General features: G+C 51.2%; 1 protein-coding gene across 1 annotated transcript; it reads left to right on the top strand.

Moving 5' to 3' along the window:
- Positions 1-1,655: 1,655 nt before the first annotated feature.
- On the top strand, positions 1,656-27,236 carry HDDC2 (HD domain containing 2). Its single transcript, XM_072832975.1, has 6 exons — positions 1,656-1,853; positions 2,582-2,703; positions 4,728-4,830; positions 10,520-10,588; positions 22,789-22,927; positions 26,872-27,236. The coding sequence occupies exons 1-6, from the start codon at positions 1,776-1,778 to the stop codon at positions 26,967-26,969; spliced, it is 609 nt and encodes a 202-aa protein (XP_072689076.1). The 5' UTR covers positions 1,656-1,775; the 3' UTR covers positions 26,970-27,236.

The following is a 27,236-nucleotide window of genomic DNA, read 5'->3' as shown; positions in this document are numbered from 1 at the left end:
AAACAACACGCGACAACCATAGTTCTTCCTTCTCGAGGTATTTTCGCCACTGGGCTCCCAGAACACAGTGATCCCTTAGTCTTCTCCCTACCTCACTCACTGCTTCTTTTTTTCTTGTTCTTTAAAGATCTCATTTATTTATTCATGAGAGATACACAGAGAGAGGCAGAGGGAGAAGCAGGCTCCCCAGGGGGGCCTCGATCCCAGGACCCTGGGGTCACGCCGGGAGCTGAAGGCAGATGCCCAACCACTGGACCACCCAGGAGCCCCCCTCACTGACTGCTTCTTCTCCATCTCCCGAACTCTGGATGTTGGGTGACCCCAGATACCAAACTTTGATTCCCCACAACTCACTCTTCTTGCAGTTTTCTCCCGATCGCTAAATAGCAACCTCATCCTTCCAGTTGGGCAGGCCAAACTCTGTGGGGTCATCCTCTTTCTCTCATGCTCCCTGTCCAATCTGTCACAAATCTCATTAGTCCCACCTTGGAGTCGTGCACAAAACTAACAACCCCTCGCCCCGGGCTCTACTACCACTGCGGCCCAAGCCCAAGCATCTCCTCGGGAACTGGGTCAGTAGTCTCCTAAGGGCCTCCCTCCTCCTCCCTGCCCCAGTAGTCCGCCCTCATCATTACCCGCCCCCACCCCGGGCCTTCCGGGCCTTCTGTGAGCACCTCCACTGCACGCAGACTCCCCACTAGGCCTGGAGCCCTCTGTGGGGCTCGACCCCAGGACCCCGGGATCATACCCCGAGCCCAAGGATGTCACTCCCAGGTGCCCCCTGACCAGCGTCTGGGGTGAGGGGACCTGGCGCCGGAGATGTTAGGGAGGCTGAGGGTTCAGGGCAGCTGGGGCCCGGCCCGGGGACCCTCCTAACTTGCTTCTCCTGCCCAAGTACTTCCTCGGGCCCCTCGTCCCATCCTCCCGCATCAGGCATCAGACCTGAGCCTGCAGGCCCCCAGCCCTCCTCCTGCTCCCCCCTCGCCTGCCCCCCCCCCCAATGCAATCCCTGTAGACTCCGAGGGTCCAGCTGTGCGAGACCCGCCAGGGACGGTGCCGCGCCGGAGGGCAGCCACGGAGGCAGGAAGGGGGAATGGGCTTTCCTAGAAGGGTCAGGGAGCCGCCTGGTTTGGCCCTGGGAAGCAGGGGAAGCAGGGGAGAGAGAAGAGGGACGAGGGGGGAGGAGTCAGGAAGGGGAGGGAGCAGGGAGGAGGAGGAGGGGGAGGAGAGATCAGGGAGGAGGGGAGAGGAGGGAGGGAGGAGGAGAGAGACGAGGGAGGGGGAGGAGTCAGGAAGGGGGGTGGAGGGAGGAGGAGGAGAGAGGAGGAGGAGTCATAAGAGGGAAGGATGAGGGGGAGGAGAGAGAGGAGGGGGAGGAGTCAGGAGGGGAAGAGAGACGGGGAGGGAGGAGGAGGAGAGGGAGGAGACGGAGGGAGGAGGGGAGAGGAAGGAGGGAGGAGACGGAGGGAGGGGGAGGAGTCAGGAAGGGGAGGGAAGAGGAAGGAGGAGAGAGAGGAGGGAGAGGAGAAAGGAGGGGGAGGAGTCAGGAGGGGAGGGTGGAGGGAGGAGGAGGAGAGAGGAGGGGGAGGAGTCATAAGGGGGGAGGAGTCAGGAGGGGAAGAGAAAGACTGGGAGGGAGGAGGACAGGGAGGAGACAGACGGAGGGAGGAGGCCAGAGCCGGAGGGAGGGGGAGGAGTCAGGAGGGAAGAGGCGAAGAAGCCGGAGAGGGAGGAGGAGGGGGGGAGGAGCTCCGGCCCGCGGCGCGCCGGGACGCATGGCCTCGGGGTCGGGGTCGGGGTCGGGGTCGGCGGCGGCGCTGCTGCGGTTCCTGCGGCAGGTGGGGCAGCTCAAGGTGAGCGGCGGGCCGGGGGCGCGGGGGGCTCCAGCCCGCGGAGGCTGCACCCCTCCCCCCCTCCCCCCCTCCCGGGCCTGCGGGCCTCCCCCTCCCCGCGGGGCCGGGGCGGCGCGGGGTCCGGGTGTCGGGGCGAGCCCGGGCGGGGGTGGGGTTGGGGTGCCCCGAGGCGCCCCCTCCGCCCGCAGCCGCGCCGCAGCCCGCGGGGGGCAGCAGGAGCCCCAGAAAGGCTCCTCTCCTCTGCGCTTCCAAATCTGCAAGCCTGTGGCTCCTTAGGTTCGCAGCTTTCCCCACAGGCCCCGTTCGTTCTGCCTCTTTAAATGCAAGAAGTCCCAACTCTTGGAGTTCCGAGAAACGCAGTACTTTACAGTTTTATTTTTAATGTCTGAAGAACTCCTGTATGGCCCATAATTCCCATCCCAGTAACACGGAGTAACAGGACTGCTGGACTCTTGCAGCGTTTACATGTGAATTATTTCTCCCTCTCCTCTTTCTCTTTTTGTATTTTGTATTTTTATTTTTACTCACCCCCCCCTCCTCTTTCTCCTTCTCTGACCCCACTGGCTTATTTGATTCCAGATGTGGACCATTCGGTTGGTGAGGCCTCCTGTAATACTTTCTGAAACCATCACACTACTTCTGTACCCTACTCCGTAGATTTCTCTCGAAGAGCACAGCAGACACGTTAAATATTTATTTTTATCAACTTTTTTCTCTCTTTTCATCAGAGAGTCCCCCGGACGGGCTGGGTATACAGAAGCGTCGAGAGGCCGGAGAGTGTATCGGATCACATGTACCGAATGGCAGTTATGGCTCTGGTGACCAAAGATGAACACCTTAACAAGGACAGGTAAGCTGCCGTGGACGCTGACACCTGTTAGGACTGCAGGTCTGTGGGTTCGGCACCGCTTCTGGTGACCGAGGCCTGTATCTAATTCTCGGAGGTTACTTAGAGAAAATAAATGAGAGACTATTTGCGGCGACCCATACAGGTTCAGGGGGTAGGAAGGGGAATTAAATGTGTTGATTGCTTCAGTTATAAACTACATTCTGGTTTTCTTTTGGCAAGTGATAAAGCCTGCCTTGGTCTCCAGCAGACCTAAGTGTGATATTAGGATTTCCAGGCCCGAGAGTGAGTGTGGTAAGTCTCAAATCCTGTCATTGTGTTAGTACATTCTGTGCCTTAGTCTAGCCCCTTTCATGAACACTATCACCTGTTTGTGAGGTGATTTTTCGGAAGGGTATGTGCAAGACGTAGCTGAGAAAGAGGTATCTCCTTTTAAAGTCAACAAGTGTTTAAAAGGTTTTGTGAGCACAGGACAAAGTTTCCTAGCAACATAGGACAGTAGGTAAATCTCCCATGAAGGACACAGGTCCCAACTGGCTTCTATAAAAAAGCACAGAAGAAGTTATATTCAAAAGATGGCAAGGTTGGAGCACCTGGCTGGCTCTGTCGGTTGAGCATGTGGCTCTTGACCTTGGGGCCATGAGTTCGAGCCCCACATTGCCTTTGGGGATTACTTTTTAAAAAAAAAATTAAGAGTTTAAGAAAAGAGTTTAGTAGAAGAGAGCAGGTGTCCTTGGCTGATCTTCATAGAGAGAGTGGAATCTCAGGTGAGCTCTGAAGAGTTGACTTGGTAAAGGAGAGGGCACAGAGTGCAGAGAGGAGGGTATAGCCACCAAAGCCCTGGTGGTAGGAAATTAAGGCTATGTTTTGGAAACGATACGTCATAAATCGTCAGTTTGATGGTAGCGAAGGTTCATTAGAGTTGAGGAGCCCTGTTACTCTGTAGATGGTGTGGAAGTGGGATTTTTGGCAAAAAGTACAAGACGAATGTGATGTCAGATAGAGATAACGAACCTGAGAGTAGCTGGAGGTTTGAACTGGATGACAGAGACAGGCTGAGGATGAGACAGTCTTGTGAACTGCCTACGACATAGTGGACACGTGAAACAGACTGGCCCTCGGGGGCATTTATATCATGACCTGCCTTTGTTACTTTGACAGTGATTATCCTCATCATTAATCATTATCACCGGTAACCATAGGCATTTGCTTATTGATCAACATGGTGCCAGGAACACACATTATCAAACTGAGTTTTTATGCCAACCGTATGACGTATTACTGTTCCTTTTTTTAAAAAAAAATATTTCGTTTATTTATTCATGAGAGACACAAAGAGAGGCAGAGACACAGGCAGAGGAAGGAGAAGCAAGCTCCATGCAAGGAGCCCCATGTGGGACTTGATCCCGGGACCCCGGGATCACACCCTGAGCCAAAGGCAGACGCTCAACTCAACCGCTGAGCCACCTGGTGTCCCCTACTATTCCTTTTTTACAGCTGATAAAATGAAGGCTGACAGATTGGAGCCTTGAAAGAAATTAAGTAGCTTGGCAAAGATCACACAGTGTATGAGTGGTTGCTGGGTTTGGAACCACAACTGCCCTAGTGCACGCATCTCTCTGTGAGGAGCCTCATGTTGACATCTGGCTAGCATACTGGGGAAATGATTGTTTCTGAATTTTGTATCAGGAAGTAAATGCTATGACCAGATCCTCTCCTCCTGGCTTTGTCATCTGAAGTCATCAACCTTTTAAAGTGATATTTGAAAAACTGGTCATTAAAAAAAAAAAAAAAATGCATGCTAACCGTTTCTCCTGCATTCATGTATTACGGTGTTGAATATTAACGAGCAGTTTCAAATCGGAGCTGTTGTGGGCGAGGGGGATAGAGTTACTCTAGAAAGTACTGCATTAAAACACCCCGTGAGGTTGGAGGGGGAAAGGAAATTGCAGCTTCACAGGTAAAGGAGAAGGTCCTGGCAGTGAATCTAACCCTGTGTGGTCGTTCACCATTTCTCGCCTGGCCAGATGTGTACGCCTAGCCCTGGTTCATGATATGGCAGAGAGCATCGTGGGGGACATAGCACCAGCGGATAACATCCCCAAGGAAGAAAAGCATAGGCGAGAAGAGGTCAGTGCTGTTTGCTCCGCAGGGGACCACCAGAGGGACCCGTTGGTGACGCAGAGCTGTTGATTAGACCTGATGCAAAACTGTTGACAGAGTTTTGATAGTGACTCAGAAAGGGGAAATCAGGGGAGGATATTTGTAGGGTTTGAGGGCCTGGGCTGGAGAACGTTCAGATGGATCTCGTGGGACAGGCAGCTGGTTAGGTGGCACAGAGGTCAGGACAAAAGAGCCTCGGAGTGGACCGGTAGGACTGGTGAGGCGGAGTCACCCCAGGGTGTTGAGGAATCCGTTGTTGGTGCTTACTCTCTTCTGGGTGGCTTACAGCCTTGGCTTCTAGAAGCAGGGATTTCCAGAAGTGAGCAGAGCACTGGTGTGGGTTGTTCTCAACCTTGTTTAACACAAGATCAGGAAACTACGCCTGCTGCCTGCCTCGTGGGACACCGGGTCAGGAAGCTGCTGGCTGCTGTTCTCGTGCATACGGACATGGATAGTATGGCTTTCATTAGCACGAGGGCAGTTGCTAGAACTTGAAAGAATTCTCCAGGCTGGCTGAGCTCTTTGGAGGAAAGTTCTGCAAATCCCAAATATAATAATTATTATAGTTACTTGTGAGTTTCCAATTAGTCCTTTAGCGTATTGGTTAGAAGAAAAACATTTGTAATAGTAGGAAATGAACATCAAAAAAAAAAAGTAAATCAGCATCAGTTTGGGCTCTAAATCCAGAGCCCAGGGCCAACGAGGAAGACATATTTGACACAGAAGTTGGAAAATCCAAGAAGGTGTTTTGTTTTTGTTTCGCTTTTTTTTTTTTTTTTTTTAAATGTTGAATAGCTGCTTCTCAATTCAGGGATTATTGCAAGGTACTTTTATTATAGGACATTGGTCCTAAATTGCTAAGTGGCTGGATCCTTCATCAAAATGGTTTAACAGGGAAGGTGGGCTTGAATAGCTGTTCTCAGAGCTGGGGGAGACGGCCGTTCCGTAGGCAGCAGGACTTTTATCCCTCCAGAGACGAGAAGATGCATGAGGAACACCACTTTAGGAATTCTGACATTATGGGAACAAGGGAAACGGTGTAAGGAGTGTGTTCTTCCTGCCAATGTACAGACCCAGAATACAGGCTCCGCATCACGACAGCCGGTAAAAGGGAGAAAGCTGAGGAAATGCTTCTCTGTAGGAGTCTAGACTCTTGGTGAATAAAGAGGCCCTAGACCGATTGGCAGAATGAATGCAAGACCCAGTTAGTTCAAGATCCTGAGTGGCAGGAAGAATTAGCCCCGGCCCAGAGGGTGTTGAGTGGCGCCCCGACGTAGAAGAAAGGGATGAGGACAAAACTCCCTAATCATACAGCTCATTTCAGGATGCGTGATGGTTTTTTTCAAGGATAAATCTGGACTTTGTGGAGAAGACGTGGTGCAGTGAAGTACCAGAGGGTCCTTGGAGACCATAAAGTGACACACAGAGTGAGAAGACCAACTGGCCCCATGAAGGCTCATAATGAATTTGAGGCTTCCTCTACAGAGGAGCAAGTCAGAGCCTTTTGGAAAAAAAAAAAAAAAAAAGAGAGAGTCCGTGGGCAGGCTCCTCAGCCTGTGAAGATGAGGGAAGACTGGCTACTGTCTGGACAGGAGTGAGGCCTGGCCAGTGACACCTCACGGAGGGGCCTGGTGGGGCCCCGGACAGAGGGACCCACCATCCTGGCAGTGATGAGAACTTCTCGGGCCTCCTCGTACCTCCTGGGTGTCCCGGGGGACTTGGTGGGACAGGGGAAGCATCGTGAGGACTCGCGCAGGTTCCAAGACAGGAAACCAAAGGCCTGAAAGAGTGTTGATACCCCCCTTGCCTCTTCCTGCCACGTGTTAGGATTTGGGAACAGAGAGAAAGGTCTGGAAGGTGAACAACTCTTTATGCAGGCGGCGTTTGTGAGCTAGACTTGGAGGTCTGAACCGTGCAGTAAGATAATTAAGTGAGGGTTCCTTGGCTCAAGGCTGATTGTCGGGGAGGAGAGGAGGTAGCGAGAGCAAAGGGAAACGAGGGCCTGGCAGAGAGAATTTAGGGCCAAAGCACGACTGTTGTCTGATCCTCATCCTAAGCAAGAAAAGACAGACTTTTATGTTATAACCCGAGCTGGCGAGTGACGCCTCGTGGGGAGCATCAGGGCCCCGAGGCCGGGCTGCAGCAGCAGCAGGTCATGTGCGTGGAGGCAGGATCACTGACGGTGTGTGTCTGCGGGGTGCGAGTTGCCTGAAGGTCGCTGAAGGACCATGAGGTTAAAAGGAGAAGAACCCAGCTTTTATTGGGGGAGTGAATGTGGTAAAATAGGGAAACTGAAAAAGGTAGCGGACGATGAGTAGAGTGTAGATGAGGGGCCCCAGGGCATGAGCTCCGGATCGGTCACCTCTTTGATCCTCACGCCAGCCCTTCCAGGGAGATGCCACCATTGACCCCATTTTACAGAGGTGAAGCCCGAAGGCCACAAGGCCACGTAACTTGCTCAGGGTCTGACCCCCAGTCCTCGGTGGGTCGGGCCTCAGACACCACGGGACCCAGGTGTGCAGAGAGGTCCCATACTGCTCGGCCTCAGGAGAGGGTGCAGGATGCCTTCTGGGTGCCTCCTGCCTGCACAAAACCGCCCCAGGACGTTGGCTGAGGCAGACCCAGCTCAGGACTTGGGGCAGATTGTCCACGTGCTGGCAGCGAGGAACGTGAGCACCCTGGGTCCCTGTGGACAAGGCGAGAAACCCCACAGAGAGGAAGAGGCCGGGGCAGGGCTCTCTGCCCGGAGGGCAGCCGTGGACCCCGGGATTTGGCAAAGTCGTTTTCTGACGGTTCGTGTAAAACACGTAGGCACGGTTGTGCAGCGTGTCTTGCCAAACAGAATCTCGAAACGTCGACTACCTAACAGGTCTCGAAAGGCCATCTGATCCTATCAAACCAATGGCGGCAAAAAGAGTATAGATCCAGAAAATCCATGTCGGGTTTTTAAGAAGAGACCAACAACATATTCCTTACCTGTTCTTTTTAAAGGACGTGATGGTTTTCATCAACAGGCGCTTTGCCCGTAAGTCATAATCCGGTGTGATCCCCAAAAAGTTGATTTCAGCCGCACGCTACCTTTGTAGAAATAGAGTATCTGGCACGATGGGTGGCGGGTCCGTTCCCTGCTCGGTGGTCAGGCCAGGCGCCAGTCACTGTGTTCGGTGCCTGGTGCGACACCCAAAAGGAATAAAGTCACCCCAGCGTGGAGATTTTCATATACCTGCGAATACACATTAGTTCATTCTTTTCAAACAAAAGCAACAGACAGATGCTTGTCTCTGGAATAACGTCGGGAAAGACGATCCGTTTGTAAAGACATCTTTAACTTTTGGAAGTGCAAGGATTTTCTCGAAGTGTTTGACCGCCGTTGATGAAAAGGAAACCGGGGAGGACGCAGACACCAAACACGGCCCGTCTGACACCACTGCGGGCGGTCTGGAGCCACAGGCCGCCCAGGCTGTGACTGCACTTAGGAGGGCAGCCTGGTGACACTGGCCATTGCGGTTTGCTCTGAAGTGGCTGGTGACATTTTCCCCCCTAACGTCTGCTAGACAAATCATGCAGATGGCCCGCGGGTGGCGGCTGTGAGCTGTGTGGCCGCAGAGATCCTGGCCCAGTGGGTCCACTGCCCACCGACTGGCCACGGGGCCTGCGTGTGCAGGAGAGGGCGGGAGGCCAGGCAGGGCGAGCGGATGACGCGCACCTGTTTTCAGCTCCTTGGGGAAAGGCCTGCGAGCTCTGCCTGACGCACGCCCATTGGGGTCCCCCCGCCGGGACATGCAAGGTGCGAGGTGCCCACCCCGGGACGTGCGAGGTGCAAGGTCCTCACCCCCGGATGTGCGAGGTGCGAGGTCCTCACCCCGGGACGTGTGAGGTGCGAGGTCCTCACCCCCCAGACGTGTGAGGTGCGAGGTCCCCACCCCAGGACGTGCGAGGTGCGAGGTGCGAGGTCCTCACCCCGGGACGTGCGAGGTGCGAGGTCCCCACCCCAGGACATGTGAGGTGCGAGGTCCCTACCCCAGGATGTGCGAGGTGCGAGGTCCCCATCCCCAGACGTGCGAGGTGCGAGGTCCCCACCCCGGGATATGCGAGGTGTGAGGTCCCCACCCCGGGACGTGCAAGGTCCCTACCCTGGGATGTGCGAGGTGGGAGGTCCCCACCCCCAGACGTGCGAGGTGTGAGGTCCCCACTCCGGGACGTGCAAGGTGCAAGGTGCGAGGTCCTCACCCCGGGACGTGTGAGGTGCAAGGTCCCTACCCCGGGATGTGCGAGGTGCGAGGTCCCCACCCTGGGAAGTGCAAGGTGCGAGGTCCCCACCCCTGGACAAGTCTGCAGAGGGAGGGCGAGGGACAGCTTACATATGCCCTGGGTGGTGCGGCCCCTGCCCCTGTCCCGCCCACTGCCCTTGCCCCTCCGCTGCCCTTCCCCCTTCTCCTGCCCCTGCCCCTTCCCTGCCCTTCTCCCTCCCCATGCTCCTTCTCTCCCGTGCCCTCCCCCTTCCCCCGCCCGCTCCCCCTGTCCCTGCCCTGCTCCGTCCCTGCCCCATCCCCTCCCCTTGTCCTGTCCCTCCCCTCCTTCTCCTCCTGCCCGCCCTTCCCCTCCCCCTCCTCCTGCCCCTGCCCCACCCCCTGTCCCTTTGCCTCCCCTGCCCCTCTCCCTCCCCTGCCCTTCCCCCGCCCCATCCCCTTGCACCTGGCCTGCCCCTCCCCCTGCCCGCCCCCTCCCCCTCCCCTGTCCCTGCCGCGTCCCTGCCCCATCCCCTCCCCCTGTCCCTGCCCCACCCCTGCCCCATCCCCTCCCTCCCCCTGCCCCGCCCCTGCCCCATCCCCTCCCCCTGTCCCTCTCCTCCCCCTCCCCTGCCCCTCTCCCTGCCCCTCTCCCTGCCCCGCCCTCCCCCTGCCCCTGCCCGCCTGTGCATCCTCAGCCCACGGGAGACTCAGGCCGGCCCTGTCCGTAGGCCAGTAAGCGCCCTGCGCTCCGTGCTTCGTGTCCCTTGGCAGAACGTTGACAGTAGGAAGCGAGGGCGATGGTGTGCAGAGCGTTCCCGAGCTTTGCCACGCGGGTGGCGCCTCTGCCCCGCTCAGGCCCCCTGGGCCTCCGCGTGTCTGTGTTGGAAATGCACGGGGCCCCTGTGGTCCTCCCGCCAGACGCCGACCCCCGCCTCGCTCCCGTCGCCTGCGATGGGCGCACAGCCCCCCGGAGCCGGGTGGGTGGCTGGTGGCCGGGATCCGGGATCTGGGTGGGTGGCCAGGGTCCTGGCGGGAGGCCGGGGTCCGGGTGGGTGGCCGGGGTCCTGGCGGGTGGCCGGGGTCTGGGATCCGGGTGGGTGGCCGGGGTCCTGGCGGGAGGCCGGGGTCCGGGTGGGTGGCCAGGGTCCTGGCGGGTGGCCGGGGTCTGGGGTCCGGGGCCCGGCGTGCCGCAGGCCGCAGGGTGGACGCTGGGCGAAGCGCTGGGGCCTGACACTGACTCCCTCACCTGCGCCCACCGCCGCCTTGGGAGCCGCGAGCTGGTCGGGCACTCAGCTGCCCTTTGGGGGGGGTGTCGGGCACTCAGCTGCCGTTTGTAAGCGGTTGAGCCCCGTTTCTCGCCTTCTTAGGGGGGCTGTTAACGAGGTAAATGTGCTCATGATCCCAAGAACTGTTTGCTATTCCAGGAGGCCATGAAGCAGCTAAGCCAGCTCCTCCCCGAGGATCTCAGGAAGGAACTTTATGAACTTTGGGAAGTAAGTATGTGGGACGCGTGGCTTTTTGACCTTTTTGTGTTGTGATTGACTGTACATGGCTCACCAAGGTTTCGGGTGGCCTAGGGCACCCTGACGGGCAGTCCCCAGCTTAGTCGGTTCCCCTGGGTGTCTGTTTCTCGCCTCCTGGCTGCCGCAGGAATTGCTCATGGCTAAAAGAAAATTTTCTCCCTCCTAATGTCCCCATTTCCCTGGACACCACAGTGCCTGGCACAGATCTGGACTCCACAGCCCCCTGGATTTCCTGTCGCTTTGCTGTTACCCGCCCCCACCCCCCCAGCTCTCCTGCCCACCCCACACCCACCCACCCATTTCTGGTCCTTGGGAAGAACGTGGGCCCTCACCATGCCCTGGCTTGGACCTTGGGCGTATTCCCCTCTCCGAGTCTGTTGTCCACCTAGGAAAGTCTGAAGACTTGTTTGGAGTCGAGTTGGGGCCAGGTGAAGTGCGGCCGTGATGCCAGGCCAGAGCCTGGGCCCTGTGGGTGCTCCCTCCCTTCCCAGTGCTGCACAGCAGACCAGGAGGCCACTTGGCTGGATGGAAAGGGCAGAAGAGTGGAGAGAGCAAAGAAAGCCATTGTGCCCCCACTGCTCTCCCTTCCCCTGCGGTCCACTCTGGCCCTTGTTCGCTTGAGCCCCCAGACCCTGCTCCCTAGCCTCGAAGATCTTCACCTCACACGCTTACTTTCCAGGGTTCCCTCCCATCCCTACTCCCCCGTGCTGCCTTCCAATGCTGATCCTCCTCCTTTCCTTCCAAGTCTTCAGGTCCCCCCACCACCCAGCCTTGCTCTCCCCTGAGCCTCAGAGCCTCCAGAGTTCCCTTCCCACTGCCTGGCATGCTGGGTCAGGCCTTCCCTTGACTTGGGAAGACCCAGGGCCAGGTAGGGAAGTGTCGGGGTCGACCCCTGAATGCACGTTTCTCCTGAGATGGCCTGTTTACCCAGTGGCCGGATTCTGTGGTGTGCTGTGCTTTCTGGGGCGTCGCTGGGTTCGGGGATGGAAGAAGCGTCCTTCCCTCGGGAGGCAGTAGGAGGCTGTGATGCAGGGAGCAGGCCTTGCTGCCAGACAGACCTGGATGTGAATCCCACCTCCCTTGGGTCAGGTACCTGGCTCTAGTTGGCTTGTTGCTCCCAGAACATGAGAATAATAAGCTCCACAGGCCCTTAGCCACAGTTAGGGAGTCTGCGAAGTTCAGGGAGTCAGTTTAAACAAAACAAAACAAAAACACCTGCTCTAACTTGACGACACACAGCAGGATCTTACCGGAGTCCACAGGAGGCTGTTCAGGCTGTCCCCCACTCTGACCTGTCCCTCGTGGTATAAAAATCAATATGCTTTGATGTTAGAAATATTCATCTGTTCGGCAGCTGAGTCTGCCCTAGGCCCCACTAGGACTTCTCCGTAATACGTACTCTACATACCATATTATTTTCCTAAATTAAAAAGATGCTGAAAACTGAAACAGGGTTTAAGGTAAAGTATCATGAGCCGTTAATGCCTGCCTGGCCGAATAATTGTGATAATTAAATTTGGCAAAATATGCCTGGTGTCTAGCTGGAGCCTGGCTCAGGTGGTTTCTGTTACCAGGTATAACACGGTTGCTTCAGGGACAAGAGCCCCTTGTGCCAAAGAATGTACTTTCAAGGGAACTTCTGGAACACGGTGAATTGAGGAATAATGGAGTGGAGTTGGGTTGCACGCCGTACATTGAAAGAAAAAAAAAGTCCCTGAGTTTACGAAACTAATCTCATGTCTTTAAGGAGGGACTTGCGTAATTCGAAAACCTTTTATAAGAATTGGTTCCCTTGTGTTGCCGAATTATCGTAAACACAGTGGCATTATCTCTTACATTATTTTCTCAGTTAGCCACCAACAACCGGCTAAAAAAAGCTTACTGCAAAATCTACTTTACAAAAATTAATTGACTTGAAATTCACTGTAAAATCTTCTCTGATTTCATTAACTAGCTTCCAAGTGAAAACATTACAGAAAGACTTTGGATTTGGGAAAAAAACAAAAAACGAACAAACCATAAAATACAGAGCACGAAGAGACTCAATAACCCCAAAACGAGTGACAGTTTTATGATCTTGTAAAAGTCCAAGATCTCAGGACAGGTGCACAGCTGGCCGCCTTGGTATGCGACTGTCCTTGAGAATTGTTGCTGCCTGGCGGCCTAGAGCTTAATTAAAAGAAGAGAGCAAGGAATCAAATTGCTTTGTTGGTGATCCTGTGGGATGTTGCTTGGTGCCCAGGAGGAAAACTGTGAGCTTCTTTACTCTCTGACACGAACGTCATCTTTGCATGCTCCGGAAGGGTTGGGAGCTCCTGTTCCTATGAAGAGCCCGAGGGCACAGATGAATGTACATATAAGCAGCAGCGCATTTTTCAGACATAAGTATAGAAATTGATTCGCAGAGAATAGTATGCTTGGCTCTTAAACGCCTTTACCAGCACGTACACCCCTATGAACGCAGTAGCTGCTTCAGGTCAAGAGGTAAGGTCACCAGGGCCCCGGAGGCACAGACTGAGCACTTATTTAAGTCTCCGTATGAGTATGGACGTGTGCCCATGCTGGTGGGCACGAGTGTATATAAGTTTATTTAGATATTTGAAAAAAAATGTACATCCCTAATATTGAGTATTATTTTGTAAAGAGAGTGTTAGACATTAGACTTGCCCCTAATTTCTTTGACCATTTCTCCCCGTCCTGTGCTTATTAAAGACTCTATTTCAAGAACGAGAGTGTCACTCTCCACAATACATGTTTTTTCAGAGCCCACAGTATCTTCTGACACAAAGGCCTAGCTTTGGGCGGTTCTCAGAAGATAGTCCCCTCCCCTCCTCTCTTTCTAGTGTGGATTGAATTGTGTCCCCCTAAAATTCACATTGTACCTCCCAATAAGACCTTATTTGGAGATAGGATTTTTTTTTCTTGCTCCATTCCATAGTTTATTCTCAATATTTAGTAAAATATAATACACAATTAGGCAATAAATACTTGTTGCATGAATTTACAGGACTTCTTTATGGGTACTGTGAAGGAGGTTTCTTTTTTTTAATCATTATATTTCAGACTTTGTTCATCTTGAAGTATATCCTTTTTTAAATTCTTTTTTAAATTCTTTAAATTTTTAATTTTTTAAAATTCTTTTAATTTTAATTTTTTTAATTCTTTTAATTTTTATTTTTTGGAAATATATCATTTCACGTCTTCTCTAAATAGGAAATGGTAACTGCAGAGAGTTTTTCTTTTTGAGATAGGATCAAAAAATTTGGGGGGGAGATAGGATTTACACAGAGGTAACCACTTCAAAAGGGGATCATTAGGGTGGGTCCTAATCCAGTATGACTAGTGTCCTTATAAAAAGGGGAAGTCGGAGGGATGCCTGGGTGGCTCAGCAGTTGGGTGCCTACCTTTGGCTCAGGTCGTGACCCCGGAATCTCTGGATCGAGTCCCGCATCGGGCTCCCTACATGCCTGCATCTCTGCCTCTCTCTCTGTGTCTCTCATAAAAAAATAAATAAAATCTTAAAAAAAAAAAAAAAAAGGAGGGGGAAGTCGGACACAGATATGTATTGGGGAGCACCATGTGAACATGAGGGAAGCCGTCTATAAGGCAAGGAAAAGGGCCTGGGGCAGATTCTTTCTCACAGCTCTTGGAAGGAACCAGTCCTGCCAACACCTTGATCTCTGACTTGTAGCCTCCAGAGTTATAAGACAATAAATTTCTGTTCCCTAAGCCCCTATTTGTGGTTCTTTTTATAGCAGCCCCAGAAAACTAATTCTCTGTCTCTCCGTAGCTCTGTTTTCCCTCTCTCTCTGATACCTCTGGTACTATGTAGTGGCTACTTTACTGTATTCTTATCTATTTTAAAATCATCTCTGTATTCTGTCTCTGATTCTTTCCTGTGTCTGTTAAAATTTTGTAAATTTAAAACTGGAAGAAAACCTGTGTCCAACTCCTTTAGTTTACAGACAAGAAGACAGGGCTTAAGGAGCAGTACCTTGCCCAGGGTCTCTTAGGTGCCAGGTGACAACACCTCCCTCCTAGTTCAACATTGTCTTCATATGGTGATGTGGTGTGGTGGTTCACTGAGCAAGCATTTACCGTTTTACCATGTTTAGGACACCTCGCCGGTTACTTATTTGTAGTAAGAGACTCTTGGTGTCCTGGCACTGCTGTAACAATTTGCAGAAATTTGGATGGCTTTAGACAACAGAAATCTATTGTCTCACAGTTCTGGAGACTAGAAGTCCAAAATCAAGGTGTCGGCAGGGCCATATTCTGAAGGCTCCAGGGAAGGGTCCTTTCTTGCCTCTGCTTGGCTTCTGGTAGATGCCTCTTCGGTTTTTATTTCTATTTATTTGTTTGTTTGTTTGTTTCTTTGTTTATGGCATCTTCTAGCTTTGGCACTCCTTTATAGACACATCGCTCCAACCTGAGCCTCTGTAGTCAGGTGGTGTTCTCCCTGGGTCTGTATCTGCACCCAGATTTTTCCTCTTATAAGGACACCAGTCATTGATTGGGTTAGGGCCCATCCTAATCCAGTATGACCTTATCTTAATCTGATTACGTCTGTAAAGACCTTATAAGATCACATTCCTGGATTCCAGGTAGACATCAAGATTTTTGGAGAACACTGTGCAACCCTGTATACAGACTCATTTTCACTTCTGCGTTTTTATAATTCATGTTCGGTGTTAGTACGTGGACTTCAATATCCAATTTCCAGGATTCACATACCCTGTTTACTGCCAGCGTGATCTTGGGCAACTTACTGAACCTCTGTGCGCCTCAATATCCTCGACTATAAAATGGCAACAGTAATAGCACACATACCTATCTTATAGGTCGAATGGCAGTCGAATTAATGCATACATGTAAAGCACTCGGAGTATTGCCTGACGCATGGTAGGCTGTATCCTTCCGGTCTCCAGTCTGTATGTTCTGCTTTGGGTTTAAGAAAATATGGTCCTTCTGTATCCAGGAAACTTAGAATTAAGTACCAGTTACATAGAAAATGCCAGTTGATTGATTCCTAAAATGTTAATCATAGCTGTTCACTGCTATAAATAGCTGTCGGCCCCCAGGGTCATGTCTCTTTAATGCAATTAAACATCCTTGATTATAATTTATCTTTGTCATGGAAGTGCGAAATCAGATTTCAGCAAGTCAAGAGAAAACATTTTCATTTTTCTCCCGAGTATCACAGAAAGATGTCCCCCCCACCACCTGCCTTTCAGTTGAAAGAACCATCCTGGTGAGTCCCAAGGCAAAGCAGGAGCTCCCCGTGCAGAACGCCTGGCACCCCGCCTGGCCTGGGAGCCTTTCCCACACGGCAGCTTCTCTCCATGTCACCCGAAGCTCAGCCAGTTGGAGACACAGTGGGTTAAGGATGCCCTTTTAGGGGTGCCTGGGGGGCTTAGGGATGGAGCATCTGCCTTCAACTCAGGGTGTGACCCCGGGGTCCCGGGATCAAGTCCCACGTTGGGCTCCCTGCATGGAGCCTGCTTCTCCCTCTGTCTGTGTCTCTGCCTCTTTCTCTCTCTGTGTCTCATAAATAAATAAATAAAATCTTTTTTTTTTTTTTTAAAGGCACCCTTTAAAAAAGTCTCCCTACAAAGGATACTTTGTAGTTGAGGCGCAGTGTGTTACTGGGGAGTGGGTTGCAGAGCAACAGGAGGATCCTGGGTCCCGGAGGGAGAGTCCCTGGGAGGCGAGCCAGTGGAAGGTTCCAGACAGAAACTTCCTGTAAGGCTTCGTGGGGCCTACCCCTCCCCAAGGAAGAGGGAGGAGGCTTGTGGCCTCCTTGTCCCTTCCTTCCCTTTAGGGACCCAGACTTGTGTCTCTCTGCTGCTTGAACTCCCTCTTGTGTTGCTCCACAGAACCCCAGTCCCAGCCATTTCGGCCCCTTGTGTTCCCCAGTCTCAGCTGGGGGCTGCAGAGGGCTGCTGCAGGGGCCTGCTGGCCCCCCTCCTTGCTGGTCCCCCCAGGAGGGCCTAGACTTGCACCCAGGCCCGCAGCACCCCCTCAGGGGCCCCACATCTGCTGTCCCTCCCTCTCCTCACTCACCAGTTGGCCTCTCCTCCCCCAACTTTATGGCAGGTAATCTTGCCTCCTTCCATGGGAAATACAAGCGTCCAGATGGGAACTTTCTCAGCCTCTGGAAGGGTGTTTCCCTACCTTATTTTGAAATAAACGTCCCTGGATACCACATTACCCCCCTCCGTTCTCGGCCTCCCCAGGCTGACGGCCTCCCCCACTGTCCCCAAGGCCCTTGCCCTCTCTGCCCGGTGCCCCTGACACCTGTGGCTGCGCATTGGTGAAGCTCTCTCATCCCTCAGGGCTGTGACATTGTACCTTCCTGATTTTCTTTGTCCCTTTCTGGCTCTTATTTTCCTTTTTTAAATTTTTATTTTTTATTTTTTAAATTTAAATTCGATTCATTCACAGAGGGCGTATTACTAGTTTCGGAGGTAGAGGTTAGTGGCTCCTCACTTGCGTGTAACGCCCGGTGCTCGTGACATCAAGTGTCTGGCTCCTCTTTCTTGAGTTTGTGCGCGGGTTCCTCTTCCTCGGCTGACTTGGTCCGAGCCCAGGTTCCCTTCCCAGGGCCTGGCCTTGGCCTTGTCCCTACGCGCTCCTCCCGGGCTTCACTGGTCACCTTCTGACGGTGCCGTGTGTTCTCCTGGGAGTCACCCCCCTGGGCTCCGGACTTAGACTCCCACAGCCTAACGGACAGCACCACCTAAATAGCCTACTCAGTAGGTTCATCGCATCCTCATTTTTTTCAACCATTTTTATTATTTTTAAAACTGTCTTATAGAAAAATAAAGCACAGGAAAGGACACCAACACCTGTGTATGGCAGGTGAGTTACCGGAAGGATAACGGCCTCGTAACTGCCATCTGGCATCAGGGTCCCTCGGCCCAGAAGCCCTTTCCCATGCCCAGGCCAAGCCCAGGCCCTCCCTTCCTCCAAAGGCAACCGCTGATGTTCACAGGCACAGCCTCACCTTCTTTATGGTTTTATCACTCAAGCGGTCGTCCAAGACATTTTAGTTCAATCCTGCCCATTTTTTTTAAAGTTTCATATACCTTTTGAATCCCCTTTATTTTCACTATTATTATTTTTAAAGATTTTATTTATTCATGAGAGACCCAGAGAGAGAGAGACAGAGACATAGGCCGAGGGAGAAGCAGGCTCCCTGCAGGAGCCTGATGTGGGACTTGATCCCAGGACCCCAGGATCACAACCTGAGCTGGAGTCAAGACCTGAGCTGAAGGCAGACGCTCAACCATGGAGCCACCCAGGCGCCCCTGGAATCTCCTTTAATCCACAGTTCCTTCTCTGCTCCTGATGCCCACCCCACCTCTTTCTTTTTCTTGCAAATTATCTGTTGAAGAATCCAGACCATCTGGCTCGCAGAGTTGTCCAAAGCCTGGGTTTTGCCAGTTGCACACTCACGATGCAGGGCATGTCCCTGTGTTCTACTTTGTGCAGATTGGTGCACTGGGATCCAGAGGCTGGATCAGACTCATGTTGGATTTTTCTGGCAAAACTGTAGATGCTGTTGGATTCTTTCATCATGAGCCACAGAATGGCTGGGGTTTCTCGATGCTTAACGTCCCTTCATCCTTTCGGGCTGCACAATTGTAAAATACCCGTGTGTTTATCTCGTTTTCATTTAGTAGTTGAAATAATTGTATTAGCAGAGGCCTCTTGGTCATCTAGTCTTTGATTGCAGCTCCTATCGGAAAGATGAGGGAATCATGCTTGACTTTGGTCGTTGCTTCCTCGATGATGGGAATGACAGGATAGTCCAGCCTCATTCATCTCGAACACACTTTGGCCAGATGTCCCGGTTGGCCTCCTTGTGTCAGTAGGCAGCGCTACTTCAAGACCACAGTGTGCGCTCGGGGGTCCTGGCTGCTGCTGAGTTGGGTATGGTCTTTATGCTTTTTACTGGACAGAGCTGGGATAGCTAGGGTATCTGTGTGTACGCCTCGTGGGTTCATGGTGACATTTCCAATTCGAATACAGTACTGCACGGGGTTTACTTATTAACCTCCTTTATGGTGTGTCTTACCCTCTTCTATATTGTCCTTTCTTCCTCTCAAGGAATCCTGACTGTGTAGGCTTGGTCCTTTGCTATACACATACATGTCTCAGGATAACAATTGTGTATATGCCACCATCATCAATTCCAGGTACTGAAAACAGTCTAAAAAATTGTTTTGTCTGGGTGGCTCAGCTGGTGAAGCGTCTGCCTTCAGCTCAGGGTCCTGGGATCGAATACCGCATCACTGCATCAGGCTCCCTGCGCAGGGTGGGGGGGATCTGCTTCTCCTCCTCTCTCTACTCCTCCTCCCTGCTCGTGCTCGCTCTCTCTTTCTCTCTGCCACACTCTCTCTCTTCAAGAAATAAATCTTTTAAAAAATTGTTTTTCCTGTCCTGTTTTCTTCCTGTATTTTTTTAATAGTTGTACTCTATCTAGATTGTACTTTAGATTGTCAGAACATTGAACTATTATATACTGTTTCTTATACCTCGTTGAGTCTTAGTTCTGCAAGCACCTTTGATGCTCACTCCCAGTCCTTTTGGCAGGTTTCCTGGTCGTTTGGGCTGGCTGAAACTTGTTCTCTTGTAGATTCTTCAAGAAGGGCTCACAGGAACAATATGCTCTAAGTCTTGTCTCTGTTCTCTACACTGCAAGGTCAGTACATTACTCCCGTTCTCTTTGGTCACAAAGCGTTATCGTCAAAGTCTGATGATAATTTTATTTCCCTTATATGTCAGATGCTCTCTCTGCATAGGTGTCCAAAGGACTTTTTTCATAGATATGATTTTATTAGAATGTGTCTTGGTGTTGGTCCTTCTGGGTTAGTATCCTTAGCTACTTGGTGTGTGTTTTCAATATAAAAAAAAAAAGAAATTTTAATTTCAAGAAAATGTTTTTGAATATAGTTTTTCTTTCACTTTGGTTTCTTTTTTTTTTTCCTCCAAAACTCCAACATCTCTGTGTGTTGGTTCTTCTTTGCCTTTTTGAATATTTGTCACCTTCCCTCGGATCCTTTAAATTATCTTCATTTCTTTTTGACTTTTAAACTTTTAAACCTAACTTCCTTTTCAATTTCCATTTCTCTTAAGCTACTATTTATCATATTTAAAAGTCCCTGTGTATTTGCTTAGCCTTCACTATGAAAATGACTTTGTCTTTTATCTCTGATGTTTTTTATATGGTTCTTTCATGTCTTCCCATTTGCTTAGCATCTTATAGTTCTTTTTGAAGTAGTTTTCTTACAGATTTGGTCCTTTAAAAAAAATTAAGAATGTCTTTCTGATGTGAATCACCTGTAGAGATGTCATTTTGTTCCTTGTTCTCTTTATCTTCTGGTAGGCTTGTATGAGATCTGACCTCTGATCTTTTTTTATTGCTCATTCTGATACCTAATCAGTATTCCTGAACTTTTGGAACAAAACTTGGTTCAGATAACTTTTTTTTTTTTTGAGATTTATTTGAGAGGGGAGGGGGAGAGAGTATCTTGAGCTGATTCTGCACTGAGTGTGGAACCCGACGCAGGGCGCAATCATACCACCCTGAGATCATGACCTGAGCTGAAACCAAGAGTCAGATGTTTAACCAACTGAGTCAGGCGCCCCCAGATAACTTTTTTGAATTTCACAGAGCTTCCTCATCTGTTTCGTTTTTAAATGTGGTGTTAAATTGTATGGTGGCTTGCTTTCAGAGATTTCCCTGGTTTTGTCTTCTTTCTGCACTTTTTTTTGGGGGGGAGGTAAAGATTTTATTTTATTTATTCATGAGAGACACCGAGAGAGAGACAGAGGGAGAAGCAGGCTCTCTGGGGAACCCGATGCGGGGCTCAATCCCAGGACCCAGGGATCACACCCTGAGCTGAAGGCCACTGAGCCACCCAGGTGCCCCTCTTTCCTCACTTCTATCTGGACTTTTTCTTTTCTTCTTGTTACCTTCACCCTACTCAATTTTGGTTCCACCTCCAGCAGTTTCTCTTCCTGGGGGCCCCCTGTCCCGGCGGGGGGAGCCCCAGCAGAGCAGGTCAGGCTGGTGCACCCACCAGGGCTGGGCTTGCACCAGCAGCTAGTGCAGCACCCCTGTTGGTTGTTGGGAGGTTCTCCTAGTCTCGGATCCATCAGATGCCCTGTTGCTCCTGCTGATTGAAGCCAGGGCTTGGGGCTGGAGGCGATGCGTGGTAATGCTATGTCACATAGTTTTGTTATAAATGCTGTTCATTAGGTTTTGGTTCTATTGTCTCTTTGCTCGGTCAGTTTTGGAGGCCCCTTTCCCCCCTCTGCTCCCTCTTGAGTTATGCATGCCAGAAACAAGAATGTCATTTTCAGCTCTTTCTTTTGTTCCTGTTCACATTTTGGTTCACTTCTTCCTCCTTAGTGGTTCTCAGATCCTCCCACTTGTCACATCTTCATTGCCACGAGATGAGGCCCAGACAGATTCTCCTGGCTTCTCTGCTGCTACAGTCTCAGAGCCTGATTTCTCTCCTTCCAGTCTACTCTTTTCCACTCTGAAGGTAGAATGATCTTTCCACAGTGCAAATCTGATCATGACCCTTCTGGCCTGAAACCTTTCAGTGATGTCCAGTAGCTGCCGGAGGAGCTGAAACCCTTGATCACAAACTGCAAGGCTCGTCCTCCCCCCTTCAGCCTCTTCTCTCTCCTCTTGCTCCTGCCATTGTTTCTGCATCCTGTCATGAGAAACCACTTGCAGTACATTCCCCAAAGATCCGTGGGGTCATCTTACTTCTAGAACCCTATTGGCCACACTGTTTTCCTGGTGCTGCCTCACTGGTGGAAAATGAAATTGGGAGATGCCTGTACCATTATTTTTTGAGGAAAAACCCAACAATTTATATTTTTAAAAGAAACATGTAATTTCACTGGAATTTGTTATACAGTGTGTGGTCATTTCCTAATGGTCTTGAAATCTTTTTTTTCTCACTTTGAATAGAGAAAAATCCTGGACTGCTATGCATAGAGTATATTCCACTTCTTTGTTGAGCAATGGACTTGAATTTATTAAATATAAATATATAATTATAAATGTGAATAAGCGTTTAAATAAAAGCAATTATTTTTAAGTGCCTTTGAAATGAAACAAAATGTATTTGGTTTCATATTGAAACGATTTCCCTGTACAATTTTCAGCTCTATCAAAATCCATATAGCTGCCTTTATAAGAATAAGGCATCTAATAAAAACCGAGAAACCTTAAGTGATTCACATCACATCCCCCTGCCAAGAAAGCATGACAGGTTCATTATCCAAACACATCTGGGGTGGAATTACAAATGAGAGCTTTGCAGGGAAGCCAGTTGGGAACACTTTGGTCTTAATAGAAAAACGATTCTATATAGTATTAATTGGGACTTGCAGTTATGTGACATGTGTCACACTCTAAGAAGCAGCCCTCCTGTAGCTTTTTGTTTCAGGCTTGCACTGAGGGGAGAGGGACCAAAAGCAAGAGGAAAGGTAAAAAAGCTGCTCCCCATCCATGGCCTTCACCACTTCCCTGTCACCAACACGTGCGTGCACACAGGCCATTGCACATAGAACCCACAGATCCTGGCCGTGTCCTCCAGAATCACGACCCAGGGGGACTTGGTGAAATATTCTCTGTTTGGAAAGCAAGGACAGAGATTTCCAGTGTAAAGGGGCAGCCCAAATTCAATGAGAAGGCTAGACATTCAAAAGGACATTTAAAAAGGAAAAGGAAACCTGGCCCTTCTGAACTAGGAGGGAAATCATTGGAGAAGCAGGAGATGAAATAGTAGCTTGAAGTTAAAAAGACATCCATGACTCAGGTGGAAGGAGTAATAATGATCCTGAAAGGAAGACAAGGTCCCAGATGGGAAGAAAAATGTCGGGAGTGTCGCTATGAACAGATGAGACTTTCGAGGCATCTGGGGGACTCCACGGAATCACCAGCTCATCCTTGCGCGGGGTGCTGATAGTAAGGGGGAGGCACAGACGAGCGTATCTCTGGAGGGTTTGCGTGTGGTCGGGAGGGCTGGCCAGTACAGAATGTTCCCTTAGCTGTGACTCTGACTTCAGGACCAGAATAAGAATCTTCTGGAATGCCTGCCCTGCCGCTCTCATCATGTTGCTCTCATTGTGCCTTTACTCAGGAGTATGAGAACCAATCTAGCGCAGAAGCTAAATTCGTGAAGCAGCTGGACCAATGTGAGATGATCCTGCAGGCATCTGAGTATGAAGACGCTGAGAACAAACCTGGGAGGCTGCAGGACTTCTTTGATTCCACGGCAGGTACTCTGTGCTGTTTTCAGTAAACACCATCGTAGCTGGGCTGACCCTTAGCATGGTGGCTGATGTCGCCTTCGTGAGATCCGCTGTTGGTGCCGTCCAATGACACTTTCCCATGGAGCACCTAAGAGGGAGATGGTGGGCTTCATGGTGGGAGGCAGTCTGGTGCCTGGTGGTGAGAGCGTCACCACCCTGGGGCCTGAGCAGCGAGCCAGGTTCACGTCGACACCTGCCTGTGTGCCCTCGGGCGGCCTCCTGGCCTCTCTGGAAAACAGAAACCATAAGGCTTACCCTACTTGAGTCATAGGTGGATTTTGAGATGAGATGAGAGAGAGACAGAGAGAATGTAGATGGAAGTGCTTTACAGAAGCCAAGTCATGAAAGACGGAGGTAGAAAAATATGTAAAAGTAGAGAACCCCACACCATCGAGGCCACCATTGTCCGTATGGTGCTTCCTAGCACGCCCTGGAGCCCAGCTGGTTCTGGTTCTGCCACATACAACCCATGTAACCTCCAGCTAATGACTTGACCTCGCTCTGGGCCTTAGTTCCTGTATTTTTAAAATAAGGCTAATTCTAGGGGCGCCCGCTGGCTCCATCGGTAGAGCATGCAACTCTTGATCTCAGGGTCGTAAGTTTGAGCCCCATGTTGGGTATAGAGATTACGTTAAATTTAAAAAATCTTTTAAAAATAAGGATAACAGGCAGCCCGGGTGGCTCAGCAGTTTAGCGCCGCCTTCGGCCCAGGGCGTGATCCTGGAGACCCAGGATCGAGTCCTGCATTGGGCTCCCCACATGGAGCCTGCGTCTCCTTCTGCCTGTGTCTCTGCCTCTCTCTGTGTATCTCTCATGAATAAATAAATACAATCTTTATTTAAAAATAAAATAAAAACAAAAATAAGGATAACTACAGAATCTACTTTATGGGGGCATTTGAAGATCCAGGGGGTTGGCTCCTATGACGTAGCTGGAATAATACCGGGCAGTGGGCCTTCGCTGTCTCCCTTCTGAGCCCCCAGAGAGCCTCCAGAGAGGCTGAGCGCGCTGCAGAGGCACGGGCTGCTGCCTGAGCACAGCTCCGTGTCTCCCGGGCCCCGGCTCCCCTGAGAGCACGGCCCGAGGGCGCCCATCTGGGACCTCTCCGGATCTTGCAGGGCCCCTGGCCCACAGGCTGTGCTTCAGAATACGATGCACATGGTTGGGAGGTTGATTCGATTTCCCTTCCCTCTTCTCCAGCCCCCTGCCTCTGCCTCAGACAAGGCCCCGGTCACTCCTGCATTGGATGGTGGTCGTTACCTCCTAACTCGGCCAGCCAGGCTCACCGTCCGTGTCTGTCCTGCGTGTCTGCAGACACAGGTCTTATCACACCTCCATCTGTTAAACTTCTCTGGCTTTCCCCTTCCTAAAAAGTAAGACCTTGACACTTTGGAGTGGCCAAAAGGCTCTGCAGTCTGCGGCCACTCGCCTCCCCGGTCTCCTTTTCTAATCCTCCCTGTCGAAATTAGGCAGGCGTTCCCTTCTAGTCGCTCAATCTGCGTTTGGTCCAGAACTTGCCATAGGGTCGTGACAGTCTGACTTGCCTTCTCCATAACAGTGTTCCTTGTTAGGGCCCTTCCCAAAACCCCCAGTAGCTCACCCTACCCCAGAGTAAGCTGTTTGGGGGCCAAGACCAGGTTAGTCTCCTCTGTCTTTGATACAGGTGGTGCTCAGAAGTATTTGACCTCAGTTAAATAGAAGAGCATTGTGAACGAGGGAGCAGCAGACTATGGCCAGGCTGGGCTGCTGCTTGTTTGTGTAGGTACAGTTTTATTGAAAGAGCCACACTCATTCTCTGTGTGTTGTCTCTACTGCTTTTAAACCACAGCAACAGAATCGAGTAGAACTGAGTAGTTGGCAACACAGACCGCATAGGTCACAGAGCCTGAAGTATTTACTGTCTCACTCTCTGCAGAAAAGGTTTGCCAACCCATCGTAGGCACCGGCTGGGTTCCCAGATAGCATACGTCACCAATAACGTAACTATAAAGTACCAGTCATGTTTGCGTGGTGCTTTGCATTTTGACACGGTCATCTTCCACTTTGGCACACTCACAATGAAAAAGAAAAAAATGAAACGTGAAACTACTAGAAGAATCAAAAAAATGTGGGAGCCTGAAGGGTCCTCTGGTTCAAACTCCACATCTTATCGAGGAAGAAACGAGCTGAGAAAGAAGGTGATGTGCCCGCCACTGAGTTGAGATGAAAATTCACTTTGCTTTCCACGGTGGTGCACGCCTCTATTAGGAAATTAATAATTGTGAGTAATGCAACTGGTGTAAGGAGTGGTTTCTTAGTCATCCCAATAACGCTTGAAGAAAAAACAAGCTTCGTTAGGGAGAGAGGAAGATGTACACTGTGACCCTCGAAGATTTATTTTTTTAAGTAGACGATACCCCAGCGTGGGGCTCGAACTCACGACCCCAAGATCCAGAGTTGCACGCTCTACCCACTGAGCCAGGTGACAGGCTTCTGAGGATTTTGAAGGGGACTTAAAGGCTTTAGTTTGATAACATTTAGTTTGATAACATTTTTATTTTTCTAATTCAATCACCACTTAAGGCTTTTTTTTTTTTTTTTTTCTTTTTCTTTTTGAAACTCTGTTGTATGGAGGAACAGCATGGAGGCCAGTGTGGCTGGTGGGGGTAGAGGAGAAGAGAGGGTCACGGAGAAGTGGGCTGAGGCCCGGCGGCCAGCTCAGGAGGTTGGCCTGTGCTCTGGGTGAGATGGGGAGCCCCTGGAGAAGGTGGACCACAGGGCCAGTGTGATCTGACTTGTGTCTTGGAAGGGTCATGTGGGCTGGAAGCAGGGAGACCAGCTGGGGGCCATTGGTGTATCCTAGTGAGAAATGATAGTGCTTTGAGCCAGGATGGTAGTGGTAGAGAAAGGAAGGACTAGTCAGATTCTGGATATATCCTGAGGATGAAGGTGGACAGGATTGTGGGGGGGTGTTTATGAGAGACGTCCGAGGATTTTGGTCTGGGCACCTGTAAAACAGTGGAGTTGCCGCTAGATGGGGAGGAGGGGGAGGATGGGGGGAGTTAGGTGTCCGCAGATTCAGCCGCATGCAGCTAAGTCTGCGTCCTTGATGGGAGCCACTTTGGTAGGACGGTGGGAATAGTCGTGATAGCTTGACCTTTCCAGAACGGGGCAGAGGGCAGCCTGGAGGCAGCGGGGAGCTCGGAGGGCAGACCCAGGCCCAGGGACAAGAGCCACTGTGTGACAGGGCTGCGGGGAGAGCCGTGTCCTCAGGGTGAGCCAGACCTCAGGAAAAACAAGTGAAGGGAACGTTCAGAGGAGGCCGAGCATAGGGAGTAACTGAACAGAGTTAAACAAAGGCACTGGCAAAAAAAACCCCAAACCAGGGGAGAGATGGTGAGTTTGGTATTCCCCTGGGCCAGCTACTTTCAGCCCAAGGTGGCTCGTAGGTTGGTGGCTGCCTGGGGCAGAAATCTGGGAGCACTGAGTGGCGGGGACAGCCCGGATCCGTGGGCTGTCGTGTACAAGTGTCTGCATGAGGCACGTTTGCATCCGGGCACGGCCTAGGCCGTCTGTCTTCCCGCTAGTCTTTTTATATGTAGGTGCCTTGTCCCTCCCAACCGCAGGTGCGGAAGGGGCAGGGGCTGCGTTCAGTGCTCTGGCTGCTGTCCTCCGTGAGCGTCTGGCCCCCACTGGGAGCACTCAGGCTGCCCGGGGTGGCTTCCCCTCGCTCTGCCTCATGGGCCACTCCTTTGTCGGGCTCTCATCCCCAGTGCCCCGTGGCCCCTGGGGTCATCAGCTCTGAGTGATCCCCTCTCCGGGACCTGGAATGGTTGGACTGAGTCACGGGGTGGAGCCAAGCCTGGGATCGAGCTGGACGCACGGATGGATTTCCTTGTCAACACCTTGTTCCCTGTCTTCTTGCCTTGCAGGAAAGTTCAGTCACCCCGAGATAGTCCAGCTGGTTTCTGAACTCGAGGCAGAAAGAAACGCCAGCATAGCTGCTGCCGCCCGTGAGCCGAGTTCCTGACATGTGCTCCCTGCTGCGGCCCTCCTGCGACGGGCGTTGTGTTTTTCCCTCTCACGTGTCATGTTTTGCTGCTTTTGCTTTGATTCCCCCCAGACGTGAGTCCGTTTGTTTTCCATTGCTTGGACTCCAGCAAGAAACACAATACAGTCTGGATAATAAAAGAAGCTGCGAGCAGGATGTGGTCCTGGAAAATTCCCTGGATGAAGACTGGGGGGTAGTGGGGGGAGCTGCTTATGAACTAAATAAATACATCTTTAAAACCTTAAA

Source organism: Canis lupus, chromosome 1, assembly GCF_048164855.1.
Source record: "Canis lupus baileyi chromosome 1, mCanLup2.hap1, whole genome shotgun sequence".
NCBI lineage: Eukaryota > Metazoa > Chordata > Mammalia > Carnivora > Canidae > Canis > Canis lupus.
Note: the sequence above shows the minus strand (reverse complement) of the source record. Positions and strands in the feature narration are given on the sequence as shown.

Bases quoted from the DNA above. Each gene is read 5' to 3' on its own strand.
- HDDC2 (XM_072832975.1), top strand. From the start codon at position 1,776: ATGGCCTCGGGGTCGGGGTCGGGGTCGGGGTCGGCGGCGGCGCTGCTG. The intron at 10,589-22,788 runs GTAAGTATGTGG...GCCTTTACTCAG, and splicing joins AACTTTATGAACTTTGGGAA to GAGTATGAGAACCAATCTAG. The intron at 22,928-26,871 runs GTACTCTGTGCT...CTTGCCTTGCAG, and splicing joins CTTCTTTGATTCCACGGCAG to GAAAGTTCAGTCACCCCGAG.